Raw genomic sequence first — 17,518 nt, 5'->3', positions numbered from 1 at the left:
AAGGCAACCTTAAGATCTTACAAATAATTTCTAAATATGTTATTTATTAACTTGGCTTTATAAACAGTGAGTAAGTATATGAGACTTTTCATACATTGATGCAGAATCCCTTTTTGTTTACGCACTAGTCACTTCAATCACCCTTTAAATTTCACACTAATTGTTATTTTACAAGAGTTTGCAAGAGTTTTATTAATAACTACTTTGTTTACTATTTTGTTTTTAGATATTATTTATAATTATTATTTTACATTTAGATGATTGTTTTTTTTTATTATTTTGTTATTTTAAATTGGTTCCTTAAATAATTACAGATAAAGACCAATTTGGAAGAATGTATGTGTGCAGGGTCAAATCAAATACTGTAAAAAAAAAGAAAAAGAAAAAGAAATGCACATGCTAAGATGACAAAACAACAACAACAACAACAACAACTGGTGCCTGAGAAATTAAGGTGCATTTTTATTGAAAAGTGTATTTGTACTCTATAATCACCTTTGTTTCGTAGGGATGAACCCAAAGTAAGGCATAAGGTTTTTACAGAGAAGACACCGGTTGCGACCTGATCAAGGACAGAGCAGGCTCGGCTGTGAGACTGCAGCACGGTGCGCAGTGACCGGCTGCATCCACTGGGGGAGGACCGAGCTCCGCCTGCATGCGCTGCGGTACATGACCGACTTTCTCACTAAGACTCTCCATCATCACATACAATGGGAGGGATACAGGAGTATAGGTAGGGCTACAGCGGCAGACAGACAGATGTGTGATGCTCAGACTCAACCATGGGGCCATTTACCCTCGCCTGTGCCAATGTAAACTTTTACCCACCCTCCTGGCTATTCGCCGCTATCGAGTGGAACTGTCTTTGATGCCAACTCGCTGCTGGCACACCTGCTTTTGCTTTTTTCTCATCTTGATTGGTGTTGCCGGTACAACAGGAGCGATGCAGCACCAACGGGAGCTTAAGTGCCAGTAGATCCTGTTGAATTGAGGCACGGCGTCGAGACGCAGCCAAAAAAAAGTGTCCTCAGAGTGCGTCAGAGCACGGATGTATATGCTGGATGTAGATGTGGATATGGTTGCCCGCCGGATACGATGAGGGATTTGTGATATTACACCCCAAAACCAAGAAGAGGATTTGAGCACAGACGGAGAGCTGCATCCTCACCCAGCATTCCTCCGCCTCCTCCTCTTCCATCAGATTTGTTTGTAGGGGGGGACAGAGGCGATTTCTTTTGGCCCCCGTTTTAAATGTAAGTAAGGATGAAAGAATGATACTTTAATATAATTTCGTGTGCAATGTTATTGTAAGCATATTTTTTGATGTACCAAAGCTAATAATAATAATAATAATAATAATAATAATAATAATGATAATAAAGCCGTGAAGACGTGTAATATGAGTAGCACCGTGGTCAATGTATTCACAAAAACAACTGACATTACCATAAACGCATCCCCCTTTTTTGCATAGACCAATTGGTGTTTTCTCTCTTGTTTTTTCTCGCAGCTGCTGAGCGCATCGGAGGAACAAAGTCATTCAGATTCATCGGAGCTCCAAAACATAAGAGCGAAGAGCCATAAAAAAATCTCATCTCATAAAAAATGGCAACCATGGGCGACCAGGGAAGATCAAAAGACGCTTTTTGGGGCTGAGAAATTAACCACCTGATGGGCACCAGAGAAGCCGAAGAAAGACTGTTTGGGTGTCGCTTGTTGACTCGGTGATTTATCATGCTGAGCATAAAAGGGGCGCTGCAAGTTTGACACAGCGTCTGCGTAACAGGCTATGCCAATGGCCCTGGTGTTTTTTGGTTATGGTAATGATGTCATAAAATATACACTGGGCGCAACAAGATATGCTCACCAGTGTTTTTTTTTTCCTTTTTTTTTATCATGTAAGTAGCAACGCGGACTCCAGCCAACATGGACCTTACTGAGGTGTGTTTGTTAATCTGACTTTCTAAACGATTGATGCCTCAGTCTCTCTGTGTCTGCGCGACAGAGCTGCAACTTTTATCCTCTGGTCTGCATCCCCCTTGACGAGGGGTCTGTAGCCTTCGCGGACCGAACCTTTACAAAAATGGAGTTTGCCATGGTGGGTGCGGACGGCGGGTGCAACAGTCACCTGCCGTATGGATATGCCCAAGCCCGCGCGCGGGAGAGGGAGCGCGAGAGGGAGCGCCAGGTTGCCCATTCGAGAGCGGCGGCGGCGGCCGCGGCTGCAGCAGCCGACGGTGGCTCCGGTGCGGAGGGAGGCGCGGGGGGGCCCACCTCCGCCACCTCCTCGGGCGCTCATCTCCTTAACAACCGCCAACATCAGTCTCGCGCCGCCTCCTCCTCCGCCAACATCAGCAGCAGCGGCGGCGCCGCCTTGCGCCCCTCCTCCTCTTCCACCTCCTCCTCGCAGCAGGAGCCCGAACAGCAACAGCAGCACAGAGTTCTCAGAGAGCGGAAAAAGCAGCGCGGCGTCGGTCGGTGGAGGCGCAACCGGAGCACTCTCGGAGGGGACTTGCGCCACTCGGAGCTGGCGCTGCTCGGATCCGAGGAGGACATCATGATAGAGGAGGAAGAGGCCGAGGGAGCGGAGGAAGAGGAGGAGGAGGAGGTGGAGGGGGGAGAGGCGGCGGAGGGCGGACGGGGGAGCAAGAGGTCGAGCTTTCTGTGCAACATGGATGATGAGGAGGAGACCGTGTCTATCACCGACAGGCGTCCCCAGTCCGGATACGAGAACGTTTACAGCGAGTGCGGCTGCTGTGAGAGGGTCGTCATCAACGTGTCGGGGCTGAAGTTTGAAACTCAGCTGAAGACGCTCACTCAGTTCCCGGACACCCTCCTGGGAGACCCCGACAAGCGAATCAGGTACTTTGACCCGCTGAGGAATGAATACTTCTTCGACAGGAACCGGCCGAGTTTTGACGCCATTCTTTACTATTACCAGTCAGGAGGGCGGTTAAAAAGACCTGCCAACGTCCCGTTTGACATCTTTTCCGAGGAGGTAAAGTTTTATGAACTCGGCGAGGAGGCGATACTGAAGTTTCGGGAGGATGAGGGGTTTGTGAAGGAGGAGGAGAAACCTCTGCCGGAGGACGAGTTCAAGCGCCAGATTTGGCTCCTTTTTGAGTATCCAGAGAGTTCGAGTCCTGCCAGGGGGATAGCAGTGGTGTCTGTCCTGGTCATAGTCATTTCTATTGTCATTTTCTGTCTGGAGACGCTGCCCGAGTTCAGGGATGAAAAAGAGTATCTGCAGCCACGCCAGAACTCCTCTCAGCCTGACCACGGATTTACACCTTTCAACGACCCGTTTTTCATCGTGGAGACGGTCTGCATCATCTGGTTCTCCTTTGAGATTATAGTTCGATTTTTTGCGAGTCCAAGCAAGACAGCTTTCTTTAAAAACATAATGAACTCCATAGATATCGTGTCCATTTTGCCTTACTTCATAACCCTCGGCACGGATCTGGCGCAGCACCAGGGAAACGGGCAGCAGGCGATGAGTTTCGCCATCCTGAGAATAATCCGCCTGGTCAGGGTGTTTCGCATCTTCAAACTATCCAGACACTCCAAGGGGCTGCAGATCCTGGGGCATACCTTGCGCGCCAGCATGCGGGAGCTGGCCCTCCTCATTTTTTTTCTGGTAATAGGCGTCATCCTGTTCTCCAGCGCGGTGTACTTCGCCGAGGCGGACGAGCCCACCTCGCAGTTCACGAGCATCCCCGACGCTTTCTGGTGGGCCGTGGTTACCATGACCACGGTGGGCTACGGCGACATGAAGCCAATCACTGTCGGTGGGAAGATAGTGGGCTCCCTTTGCGCGATCGCGGGCGTGTTGACCATCGCGCTTCCTGTGCCCGTGATAGTGTCCAACTTTAACTACTTTTATCACCGGGAGACGGACAACGAGGACCAGTCGCCCGTGGTGGAGAGCATGCCGCCGGGCTGCCCGTACTTCCCGGACTTTCTTAGGAAGTTCAAAAGCTCGCCGTCTGGCTCCTCGCTGGGTGACAAAGGGGAGTACATGGAGATGGAGGAGGGGGTGACGGAGTCGCTCTGCGGGTTGGACAAAAGCCCCAGTAAAGGAAATGGCACAGACATAAGCAGAAAAAACAGTACTAACTCGAAATCAATTCAGACTGACGTGTGACTAAGAGTTTTATTTTATTATTTTCTAAACACAATACACATCCGATTAAAGACTCTTTCTGGCCAGCAGCAGCTGAATCATACCCCCCAATAGGCCTATATACGTTTTACGCACGCCTCACACACAGACGCACACATACACACACACATTCACACTCATAGGCCACCAATTGGCACCTTAATGGCATCCATGCCTAAATTTGCCTGATAGACACAGATATATCCGTTTATCCAGTGTGGGCTTCCAAATCTGACATGGAATCTGAATTAGACAACAGGCTATGCATTCGCACTTTATGACTTTCATCTGTCACATCAGAGGGGTAGAAATGGTCGTTTTTTGCTGTTATGCAATAAAGTTAAAATTTGTTTGCACTATAACGTAGAATTTGCGCTGGGTTAGAGACAGTAACTGTAGGCCATTCAGATGGCAACATTGTAGTCGTCCTCTGCTCACCTGGATACAGAATGTATGAGTAGAGAAAAGGGGAAACTATTTCACTTAGTCTGCCAGAAAACAAAAATATAAAACTGAGCTCTATTCACATAAAAAAAGCCTAAGAGAGAATACTTTTATCTTTGTTCATTTAAAATACTCAAACAAAAATGATCTACACATTGATGATATATGTCATAACGTAGGCATTAAATAAACCAGGGCTATATTGAAATAAGCTTTTCCATAAGAGGCCAAAAATAATAATAAAAAAAGACCCACAATGAGAGCTAAGCACAGGTGTCATCATTGTTTAAAATGGCTGGAGAAGTCACCCAGCCCAGGTTTTCTATGGACACTCTTAAAGCCTCGGCTGCAACATTTTTTTTTTCATTTAAAGCACCTCAAAATGACAATATCCCTTTACAAAGATGAATATGGAAAGTTACAGCGTAAAAGACTCTGATGTGGGAACTCTCTAAAAGGAGAGATTATGAGCAATTTTCTCGCCTTTCTGCTGGACTCAGTGCACAAAAAGGTATATATATATATTTATATATACCCATATTTTATTTATTTTTTTTGCTCAAGAGGACTTTGATTATCTCCGAGCACAGAAGATAATCAGGATGTGGATGTCTTCCAAGGTATGTAGTGTTCAATTTCTGCGTAAAGCTAACTTTTACTGAATTGTGATTGTGGGTTTTTGATGTAGGCAATCATAGTTGTGGCTCATTGGCCACGGTGGCATAGTCTTGGGGAGGCACACGTAAGCAGTAATACATGTATCTGTTAGTTTTGAATCAGACACGCTTACTGCATTATACTCTTTAAAGATAGTGTAAAAATGTGGTCCTATATAATAGATGGGTAAAAAAAAAAACTGAAGTTAGAATCTGATTCCTACTTTCTATTTTGATGTTAAACTAAAGAACTGCAGTTAGTTATTAAGGAGCATAGCTTAATACCTTAATGTTTAATATGTCTCATGTGTTGTTGTGGAAGACAAATACTTGATTATAAAGGCACTGATGAGACTGTGCTTAAAAGATATCCTGAAGAGCCTGGACTCAGTTTTCTGCCATTATTAGTTAATGGTTCTCTTTTACAACATGCAGGGATCTAATTATATTTGATCAATTAATAACAGCTGCCATTATCTCATTCAAGGTGACATCAGGTCAGCCTCCTCAGAACTTGTGCCAAATGTTTTTGGAAAGTTTCCAGCTAAGAATTTTTGGACTTTTGTACAATCACTTTTTATTTTACTTTTAATTAAACTCAATAGGATATTGAATGTGATCATTTTTATATAACTCTTGATAAAGTGCTGAAGTAGTCCAGAGTTTTCTTCCTTTCCCTACTAGACAGTTCAGACATAAAATGCTTATTTATAAGACTTGTCAGGTCTCAGCTTTCTAGTTCTTTTACTGCATTTTCACTCCAAACAGCAGATGTAGTAGGAGGAAACTAACATGAAGATCTGGTGTGTAGTACTCATAATAAGTCCAATAAATTAACTTTTATGCTCTCAGTGTTTTAGTAAAGCTTTCTTGCATACTCAATCTAACCATGTCTAAAAGGTTAAAGCTTTGGACCAGGGAGAAGTGTGCTTTGGATGTGTAATGGTTGCAGTTGTGTTTGTGCTGAGCAGCATTTGGCAGTAGAAAGATGGCTTTACAACCAGAGGAAAATTTCACTCTGTTTACTCTAAATCTCTCAGTTAAGAGTGTACAGAGGAGTAGGACTCCATGACATCAGCTAGTTTGAAAGCTGAATATGCCTCTTAGAGAAAGTGGAAAGTTTTCAGCCTTCAGTGCAGTTTATTCTCAGAATGAACTCACAGTCCTGGCCAGACATTTACGTTCACTCATCATCAGCACATGTGGATGTCATGTTAAATTTGAGTAAATGACTTTGATTTATTATAAAGACAAGAATTGGGTGCACAATTACAAATGTCTTACAGTGCATCTGGAAAGTATTCACAGTGCTTCACTTTTTCACATTTTATGTTACAGCTATATTACAAATTGTATTAATGAATCTTTTTCCTCAAAAGTCCACACACAAATGTGGGGAAAGGTGTGTGAGATATTTGTAAATTTATTAAAATAGAAAACCAAGAAATCTCATTTACATAAGTAAGCACAGCTTTTGCTCAGTGTTTTGTTCGTCCACGTTTGGCAGCAATTACGGCTTCAAGTCTGTTTGAATGTGATGCCTCTTATCTATAGGCAGCTTCCCCCTTTCTTCTTCGCAGTACTTCTCAAACTTCATTAGGTTGGGAGATGTCTGTCAGCCACTTTTGAGATCTCACTAGAGAAGTTTACTCCAGGACATTCACAGAGTGGTTCTGAAGCCATTCCTTTGAGATCTTGACCAAGTGCTTTGGGTCGCTGTCTTGCTGAAAAATGAACTGTTGCCCCAGTCTGAGGTCAAGATGCTCTGGAGCAGGCTTTTCAGCCAGGTTTCTCTATACATTGCTGCATTAATCTTTCCCTCTATCCTGAAAAGATAGAGGGAAAGATGCTATGATTTGCTGCTGCAAAACATAGCATGACGCTAGCACCACCAGGCTTCACTGTAGGGAAGGGCTGATTGTTTAAACCTGAAGAAAATTGGATTCCAGCATGATAATAGTACTAAACAGACATGAAAACCTTTTCTGGTTAGGACAAAGAAGGCTGACATTAAGCCTAAGGAATTGCCCCAACTTCACCCCTAATGAAAATGTATAGACTATGTCTAAAAGTTAAGTGTGTACTAGGAAATAGCTTACATCTAAGATGTAAGATGCTAATTCTAATTTTCTAATTATACCAAAAAAGTTATCAAAACATCAAATCCAATCAATTGCTTTTGACCATAAATAATTTACATTTTAAAGAGGCACAGCCGGAGTTCGGACTTAAATATGAAAGAAAATCTGAAGGCAGTCAGAAATTTAGCTGATGGTAAGAAATAATTTCAACCACAAATATGCCATGCCCATCCACAAAGATGAATGATCAAAATATCAGTGTGAGCAATTAAAAAAATGGATTTGACTGCTGCAGCCCAAAAATGCCTCCAACTGTGAATAAAAACATGAAAAGTATTCTTCCAAAACTGATGCCCCTTTCACATCGCTTTGTTATCCTTTTAGAGATCTTTTCCTCATTTCTTATCAGAAACAAACCTCTTGGTAAATTCATTACTGTGAATTTGCTATGAAAATAGCACACTCCAGTGCTTTTCATACAGCACCAGAATATTTACATAAAAACTTAATTTCCAACTTAACTTCTAATTTAGCAGACTGATTCAGCCATCACACATTACATCAGCGCATCTCACAACACAATCACAGCACCGGTGCATAATAATTTGTTGCATGGCTTATATCCTCGGAGGAGCTATTCATACAAGATATTTTTAACACCTACACCCACATCCAAACATCCACAGCACCATGCTGGCACCCAGCCAGCTCCTGACACCTCACACTCAGCACTTACATAATGTGGCTTACAGCAAGAGGCACAATCCAAAACATTTTTCAGCAAAGTGTGTGTGGGTCAGGCATATTCTAAGGCTTGTGGCTGCTGAGCTGACTGTGAAAACAGCCTGTATCATCTTCAGCCACGGAGGCACTGTGAATCCTAATGTCACGTGCAGGCTGATTGTTTGTAGTGCAGATACCAACCATATGGCTTGGCTACGTGAGGAGAAAATCTGAGGTATTTATGGGTATTTCTCCAAAGGTATGTCGAGCCCGTCGAAGGACATAGAGAAGAAGTGGAAATAAATCAGCTGTAGATAATGTCAGACTAGGTTATGTAACAGTAGGGCAGAGTCCAAATTAGTCTGGCTGGGCAATAGAAAGTTAAATGGCAGTTCTGCTAATCAGATAATAGTCAGAGACAATTTATCTGTAATACTGAGCTGGTCTGAAGGATTTAGATGTTTTTATTGAAAGTAGAAGAAATACGACCTGCATTAGATTTTTACACGAAATGTTTGATTAACACACAACTCTAGGTTGTATCAGAACATCTGTAAGAAGTTCTGGCCATTGATAACTCCTTTCTAGTTCTCTGTAGGGAATCTCATCCTGTAGAACAAAGTCTTGAGGTCACCTTTGTAAGACATGTAACCAAAGTCAGAGAGAAGTCAGTAACTGTGCAGTTCCCTTAAAGGTTTCTGTGTTACACGAGCTTGATTTTATTAATTACAAATATATGTTGCATGATGTTGTAGTATAAAAATATTATTAGGATATTCTTTTCAGAGGAGAACGAAAAACAGTAATTCTAAATAATGCACGTTGTACACAAATTGCACACATAATAAATTAAATAAATAAATATACAAAAATATTGTGATAACAGGGCAACATTCTAATGCTTTAAGTTAACTTTTAGCATTATTTCAAAAACTGACATTTTTCTTTTAAAAAAGAAGTGTGCATGAAACAAGGTTAGGTTTGGTGTTTGGAAATAAATATAAATATGAAGCGTTACCTTTTTTTATCTCTCCAATTGCTAATTTGCTGCCCAATATTTAAGCAATTTCAATTTACAAATGCTTTAAATGATTAAATGATTTGAACTGAACAACAATGTAACAAACATTCCTCAAACAATGCCACAATTAGAAAGTGTAAACACTCTTGTGGAAAAAAAAACACTTTACAAAGAGCAAAGTGTGTTGCTGTTTGTAAAGCAATACACTTTACAAGCAGCAACAAAGTTGCTTGCAAAGTGGACAGAGAATGTCCACTTTCTCTGTCCACTTTCTTCTCTGCCTCTTGTGGACAGAGAATGAAATTAGTTAATTCTCTGTTCACAAACCAATGCTGATCGACAACCTCCTGGGCATCGGACTGTCGTATTTTGAATTTTTGTACTTCAGGTTCATGTTTTTCAGCCAAGCAGCTTATTTTATATTTATTTAAATATTTCATTTAAAAAAAAATATTTAAATCAGGTAATTAGAAAAATAATCCCAATAACACTACTTGGTATTAAATTCTAGTGAAGCTACTAAAACCTGATGGTTTTCAACAACTTTGCTGTCAGGTGAAGTACATAAAGCCGATTTCAGTGTCATGCAGCTCAAAAGACAGGGTTCAATCCACCAGTACCACTAGCAACAGGCAGCTTCCAGCTGCTCCTCCAGCAATCACAGTAGCACAATATCTTTCAGTATGTAGCTTTGTAAAACATGGTAGCTCTGATTATATGTTAGCTGAAGCATACTTACCTACGAACTGATTTCAGGATTTCTTGTCACCAGATGTTGCTTCAAGTTTGTTGTGTTGTTGTTGTATCTTAAACCTTTTGCCATGTGAAACATTCAGTCCAGAAATGCTCGGCCACCTCCTCGGCTCCACCATTCACTTCTACCTTTGAACGTACTTAATAAAATTAGATCATATTAGATTTCACTCATAAGATTTCACCCTAAGTTTTCTTTTTTTAAATTTTTATTTATTGTGTCAATTTCATCAGTTTTCTTTTTTCTAACAGGCTTCAGTCTGAAAAAAAGAGAAAATTATGCTGAATATCATTGTTCAGCAAAAAATGTAATACTTTGTGCCAAAGTTTTTAGAGAATAAAACAGAGCTGTCTGCTGCAGGACATTTTGTACCAGCCACACATCAATTCACATTTGCTTTGGGATCTTTCTACTCTGAAAATGAGCTATTTTTTAAATAATTTTTGTTATTCTACTGATAGTATACGATGGAAAATATGGTTTTGTTACGTCACTTAACATGTGATGGCTTTGAGCTATTCTGGTTTTGATCAGGGTTCATAATCTCATATTTCATAAGGCTCAATAGACCTAAATGAGAATCAAAACAAAAGTAAATAAAAATAAGATGCAATGTAAAGTTCCAGGATGTATTCAATTAAATTGAGTTACACTTGAGATTTGAGCATCTCTGTGAGTATTTTTACAAACATAATCTCGAAGACTAATGAATTGATATGCAAAGGTTTAAGTATGGGTAGGAAATGAAAGTTTGCAGGGACAAAATATCTCCCAATTAAATTGGGGCTATAAATTGCACCCAAAACACACCAGAAACTGGTTGTTGCTCTGTAATAAAGAACAAAAGACACTGTAAAGAAAAGTAGAAGGGCTGCATTGCTTGTTTAATATAGATCTTTGAGGTGGAAATGTTCTTAACTAGGGGTGTAATTTTCTCATGCAGAGGAATGCTTGCTTGATGATGTTTTCATAATAATCTAGAGTTCAATCAGCTCAGCATTACAAGTTTTAAATATCCCCTAATTTAGCTGTACATTCTTTTTTGTGAAGCTTCATAATGGTGGCCTCTTTTCATAATGCTTCTTCTTAAACAGTTTCAGGTGTGAATAATAGACTCAGCTTCAGGTTTTCTCTGCCCTGTCTGCTTCAACAGTTGTGTCACTGAATTAGGCTCTGCACATTCTGCAGTCTGTGTTTTAGTGACTCCTTCAGACTCAAACAGCCTGATCTGCATAGAGGATACCAAATTGTGCTGACAACCGAAAGGTCAAAGTCACGACTGACCCTGCTGAATAATAGCTCATTTAGCTGAAGAGAAAATGACTCCCACCTGCAGCCAGGACAGCCATCCATCTTCTGGATCTGTGTAGACGTGCTCAGGGTCACAGAGTGCTGGAGTCCATCCCAGATTACACCAGGCGAGCTACAGGGGACACATCGATGGGACACTGTAGAGTCAGATAAAAAAAAAAAAAAAAAAAGCGCATTGAAATTCAGCAATAGCTAAAACGACTGCAGTCTAACACAATGGTCCTGCAATCAATTCTTTCTCTACAAAAGATCCCGCTTCAGAGAGGTGTTGATTTGCCTACCAATTATCTAGATGGAGAAAATGAGTGCGACAGTTTTCTCGTGAGGATTTTAAATATTTTTCCTGCCCCCTGAAGGCAGACCGCAGTCGATACTGGAAACACCCATCAGTGTAACTGCACCCTTTAAATGTGGGCATAAAACTGAATGGTTACCTGTCTGAAAAGGCCTTTAGATAATCTTTGATTTTCATCAGTGCTGAAAATACATTCGTGGTTGCTAAACAACTGCTACTTTTATTTTTTTAGAGTCCACAAAAATGGAAATTAGTTGTTAGAGTAAAATGTTTGAGTAAATTGCATTGAGAACTCTTTTTAACAATTAAACATTCTAGTGGACTTGCCATAAAACTGAAAACAAATAGTTTTTCAGTCTTTGATTTGGGTAATAATTCAAAACAAATGACAAAATTATCGCAGAAATGATTCACCACTCACAAAGCCAACATCCTTTTATGGTCATCTCAGTTCTAGGACCAATAAACTTTAGTCATGAGAGCTTACTGGAGGACCGAGCACTCTGAACAAACCAGAGGAACAGTCTGCTTCTTAACATGTTTTTTTTCTGGCTATTTTAAATCAAAGGTTGAGATTTTCTTTTTTGTGTAAAATTATGCTACTGAAAAAAATTATGAATATATTTTAAAGCTTTGAACATCTTTAAAAGAGTTGCACATACCGGTAATGTTGAGAAAGTGCTACAACATCTTTCTCAAAGCAGCTTAACTGCCAGTTATGCCTTGTTTACACAAACGTTTGGTCATTTTTACTCATCCCTCCGTTTTGCTGATGTATGCCTTCTATTCTGGCTGCATCACCACTACCAAAAACAGCAAAGGAATAGTGGAAGCTCTCGTCATTGTTATGGTTTCCATGCTCGTGTGTCTGCACAGTATTGTCTTTTTGGATGTATGGCAGATAGAAACAAAGATGGATGTTAAAAATTACCTTACAGTTGTCAAAATCTCTGATGAGTAACTTCAATAGTAGAAGAGCTCTAAATTGCCCAACAAACTTTCTGTAGCTGCTTGAAAGTGGTGGGATAGTGACAGTAATTAGTAATGAAAGATTTCTGGATGTTTAATGTGGTCTCAACAGTGTTAACCACACACGCAACTCCTTTTGTTGTTTGTCCCAGTTACTGAAATAAGGAAAGCGCTTTTGTCCTAAAAAACACAGTTTACTAGAGGTTAATCAGTGTAACAAGATTAGATCTTAAAATCATATTACATATAAAAAGTCAAGTGATCTTTAGTGGTAGCACAAAAATCACTTCTGATTTTGAGGGGCAGAAAAGTAAAGTAATCTGCAAATCAAAATATCCCACCTCTCTTGATGTACAAGGTACCACAAATAAAGCTACATCTTAAAGATAGGAATTGATCAAATAAAATCACAAGGAATTGATCTTATACTGGTGAAGATTAGTGTTGAGTCAATTGACAGCCAGCAAAATTAGCTTAAGCAATATTTTCTTCACTGGGACTGAAGTTAACTGGATTTTTTTTTTTTTACGTGAATGACTATTTGTGTTCAAATGGACTGCATTTGTAGATGCTTTTCTGAAGAAACACTGATTTCTATGACTACTTTGAAAGATCTTTGTTTTTATTTGTAAAAGTCTGAATTTGCCAAATGTTCACAGCTGTATGAAACATTGCTGACATTGATATCATCTCTTCTTCAAGATCATCGTGACAATTAAGCTCTTTGACTTTCCCTCCTGGACATTTGATGGTTCTGCCCTGAACTAAACTGGCAATAAACTTCTGAACTTTGCATCAAACTTCTTTTGTTATACCTGGTTTTGAAGGACTTAATAATCACCAGCTGGCGGCATCACATACAAAATGTGTAGCTGTTGCTAAAAAGTGGAAAGGGTACAATTAATACCACTGGACCTTTCTATTATACCAGAAAATAAGATTTCTATGAATTCTTATTACAATGATATCAAGTTTCCTACAAAGTCCTCTAAGCATGGAATAGCATGGAATCTGATAAGATAATTTTCCACTTGTTAGGTTTAGAGAAACAAAATTATGAAAATTTAAATTTTGAAGTTTTAAAATTTCATTTGTTTTTGTATTTGTAAGTTATTGACAATAAAGAGGGACATTTTCTTACTGTAATGCAGTTCTAGGTTAAATTCAGTGAATTTAGTGAATTCACTGAATTTAACCGGAGGTTCAAATCACTTAAACCATGTTTTTATTTCACAGTCTAATTTATTATATTACTTATCACAAACTTTGCCTTAAAAATATATTTATTCTTGAATAACGAAGTACAGATTACATAAAGTGCTAGTAGTTTTAAAATAGAGCTGATTGAAGTTAGATTTTTCCATCCATTCCACGTTTTTCAGGTTTCATTTGTAATGCCTGACCGCTTTCCTAAATTTATAATGAACTCTTCTATTTATATTGCACAAACTGGCTTAGAGACTGGATTTTTTTTTTAAATATGGAAAAGTGTGAATTTTTCACAAACTGAATATCTAGAAACCCTGTAAATATAAGACAGACAACCAAAGCAGATCAAAAACCCAATGATTGAAAAACATTGAGCAACATCAAGATCAAACCCAACTAGACATGGAGACATAAAAACACGGAGACATAAAAAAACATTCAGGAATTTCAATCTGTTGGTGGGCTTTCTTCTTCTTGTTTTTTAATTCTTGTGTTTCCATGAACTTTTTTTGACCATACTGTTATTTGGACAAACAAAAAAGGCTTCCTGATGTTTTATTTCATGTTAAAAGAACTGGCAAGAGTTCTATCTTGTGTGTATAATTAATATAGTTAAAGTCTGAGATGCATAAATTGAAACCACCACTACTGAGTATGGGGGCATCATCAAAACTTCAGCTCATACAAAGCTTTTATGTCTGCACAGCTGGTCTTAACCACACTAACAGTGGCCTTCTAATAATTTTCTTCTAGGTCTTCTAACTGGTTTATATATATAGTTCTGTTTTTAGTGGACTATCAGATAGTCTGGAGCAATGCTGGTTGCTTTGTCTTAGAAATTGGTTGTTATTTCATAGAAACATAGAAATAACTTGAAGTGTACTGTTTTAGGTAATTGCTGTGAATTACAAGTGGCTTATGAGCTATGACGTCCACCTGATAAAATATTTTCCTTGGAAGTAACCAAAGCAACAAGAACAACAACATCATAAAAGTAGGAATTTCATTAGGTTGGAATGTCTAAGCATTTGTCTGGGTTTCCAATGCATTAATCAGGCCTAACAGCTTTCTGAACTGCCAAAATACACAATAGAACGAATAAACTCAGCTTGTTTTTGTTGTGGGAGCACTTAAGTCAGTGCTAAAAAAAGACATTTTATTGAAGAAGTTCAATAAGAGCAGGATTAATCCATGTGCTTCTGGGCAAGAAGGAAGGTAACTGAGATTTCCTTTCAGCTGATGTCAGAATCTTCAGTTCTGAGAAAGCTGACAGACTGAGTGAAACAAAACTGGTGAGAACAAACATACAGTTAAGCATCTGTCATCTAGATAAGGAAGCATGTCCAACATCGGCACTGCTTCTGTAGGGTCGGCTCACCAGCTGCTGAACATCTCCCTAAGACAAACATGACTTAGCAGCTCAGAACAGCAGCTCTGTCATGATTAGCATCTAGAGGATGTGAATACTTTCTCAAAAAAGAAGCAAAATAACCTGGAATAGATTATTGTTGGTGCACTTTCTGCTGCCAGATAAAAGTAAGCGCGTTCACATAACTAAGACCGACCAAATTAACCGTACTATTCACTGTACTACAAGAGGGAAAATAAAAAAATCTGCTCAGCTGCCTCTAACCTACTGCTATAAGTTCAGTGTTCAGAACATTCTGATGCTAAACTAACAGAAGCAGCAGTTACATCCCTTTATGGGTATATTTGTCCTGGTCCAGCTGCAGGACTGAAACAAAGCACAACACAGTCTGTAGGTCTTCCCTTGCTCAGCTGTAAAATATTAAACAAGCTGTGTGAAAGTATGAGTAACAAAATTCTTGCATAGTTTGGATTCTTCTTTAATAGACAGAAAGCCCTGCTCAACAGTGCAGTGATGTGCAAATGCTTTTCCTTGTTATTTTTTTGATGCATTAGCATCTGCAGTCTATCCTGACCTTTTGCTTCAGTTTCTGTCTTTCAGTAACTCATTATGTAATTCACCATCAATCATCAAATTACATGAACTAAATAAAAACATAAATCTCCACTAAAACTTGAATAATTGCCCCCTTTTCAATTTCTACATTGGGCACACAATTTCTGCAGCTATCTACAACCTTTTGGCATATTTCTGGCTGACTAGCTGACATCTCTTTATTTAATTTGAATGGCTTGCTGGCATTGACTCAGCCTTTAAGTATAACCTCAGTTGTTTTTAATAGGATTATGGTAGCGTGTTTGGGAAAGCTATTCCAGAAGCCTAATATGTCAAAGCAGTTTTAAATTATGACTGAAATCATTCTCCTGTTTGAAAAAAAATGTTTCAATCATCTAGCTGCTAATTTGTGGTGAAGTTGAAGAATTTGGAGTTAGTTCTCCTTCTTACTCCTACCCACCAGTACCACTGGCAACAGCTTAAAAACCTGATGTTTCCTTCACAGGGCTTGGTACCATGGTGAAACTAAATATGAAATATTTTTTTCTTGCCATTAAATAAAAATAGCTCAATTTTGGTTTCATCTTACTGTGGATTTTTTCCTCCACAGGACATTTGGTGCTTCTTGGATTGCTGCTGAACAATCTCAGCAACAAACTTTTTTTTTTTTCTATCAGAAAGGAGTACTTTAGGTCTTTGCAAAATGGTGACACATCTGAATAGAATGTTTAAACTGATTTGGTCTTTTAATTAGCAGGTGTCCAGATATGGCTCCAAACATTTTAGCAACTTTTCAATCTGTAATTAGTTCCTGGATCCTTCCTGAATTCCTTGGATTCATTGTTCCGAGCACTGGTCAATAACAATAACATGAAGTTAACAGACCTTGACTTTGTAAAGTTAAAAGACTTTCTAGAGCTTTCAGCGCCCCCTTGTTAAAATACTTAAATGAAAAAAAGGTGTGCATCAATTGTTGTTTTTAATGCGTCTTATATAATCATTCTACACTGAAAAAAAGGAGTGGCTTTGCATAAATTATGAAAAACCTAACATAAAATCATTCTAGCAAACAATGAGTGTCTTGTGTTCACCCTTGGTGGTTGAATGCATTTTCATGTGCTTCCTGACAGCTAATTTTTAATGTTTCTATAAAATTCCACATACATCCAGTATTCTGTTTCCCTTCCCCCTTCTACACAAACACGTTATCCTCATGGGACAGCAGCAGCTAATAAAGCCATCCTGGGATTAAAGCCCCGGTGTAAGTTGAAACCATCTTGTGGTTTGCATGTAGCATCTATCCATTGATAGACAGAAACTTGATTCTTTGCACCCTCCTCTGTATCTCTGCTTTTTAATTAGCCACTTTAATCAAATGGTATCTCAGGCTTCAGGGCATTACTTTATTCTACATGTGCAGAATGCATTGCTAATCACACATGGCACTGTATTGGATTTCAATATCCATGGAGAAATCAGCTGCTTCTTTCAGTAATTTTTTTGTCTGACTCTTCGAGTTTATCCAGCTTCATAAGAAGAACCAAATGTAGTTTGATTTTACATGTCTAGATTAAGTGTATATAACACACAACATAAATCACTGTTTACTGTAGGATAATAGATTGGATCTCAGCCAGTTTACCTGCAGAACACACAGAGGTATGATTGGTCTAAATGTTGATTAAGAATGCCATTGCACACAGACAATCTGGGGCAACAGAGGATTATAGATTTGTTGGGAAAGGTAAGCATTTCAAAGATTTGTCATATCAAGTTGAGGCTTTTTCCCTTCATTTTCCAGAGTGCAACCTAAAACCACACATTGCTGCCGCTCTCTATGAACAAGCTTGAGATTTGATTAAATGGAGCAGCTGCTAAACCACAGAAAACTTTTTTCTCCTGCTCTCTGTGAAGATGAGCGAGGGAGCAGAGGACAGGTGCTTTGCTGGTCCTGCAGACAGTCGAGGGG

The 17,518-nt window shown here is 39.4% G+C and overlaps 1 protein-coding gene and 1 long non-coding RNA gene across 3 annotated transcripts in view; one reads left to right on the top strand and one right to left on the bottom strand.

Annotated features, from left to right (window-relative positions):
* The first annotated feature begins 415 nt into the window (after positions 1–415).
* Positions 416–17,518, top strand: part of kcna4 (potassium voltage-gated channel, shaker-related subfamily, member 4) — a 61,361-nt gene continuing 44,258 nt past the window's right edge. Inside the window, exons 1-2 of one of the 2 annotated variants that reach the window (XM_016680162.1) lie at positions 416–1,253; positions 1,511–5,226. In XM_016680162.1, coding sequence (XP_016535648.1) covers positions 2,084–4,144 — 2,061 coding nt within the window. In that variant the 5' untranslated portion in view covers positions 416–1,253; positions 1,511–2,083 and the 3' untranslated portion in view covers positions 4,145–5,226. Of the gene's footprint in view, positions 5,227–17,518 lie in introns of both variants that reach the window. The other variant, XM_007568987.2, reaches the window with a different exon arrangement.
* LOC107838271 (uncharacterized) overlaps positions 10,080–17,518 on the bottom strand; it is a 79,589-nt gene continuing 72,150 nt past the window's right edge. Inside the window, exon 3 of the long non-coding RNA XR_001664335.1 lies at positions 10,080–11,289. This is a non-coding gene — a long non-coding RNA (uncharacterized LOC107838271). The remainder of the gene's footprint in view (positions 11,290–17,518) is intronic.

Source organism: Poecilia formosa, unplaced genomic scaffold, assembly GCF_000485575.1.
Source record: "Poecilia formosa unplaced genomic scaffold, Poecilia_formosa-5.1.2 Scaffold234, whole genome shotgun sequence".
NCBI lineage: Eukaryota > Metazoa > Chordata > Actinopteri > Cyprinodontiformes > Poeciliidae > Poecilia > Poecilia formosa.
This window is presented reverse-complemented; position numbering and strand designations above follow the sequence as displayed.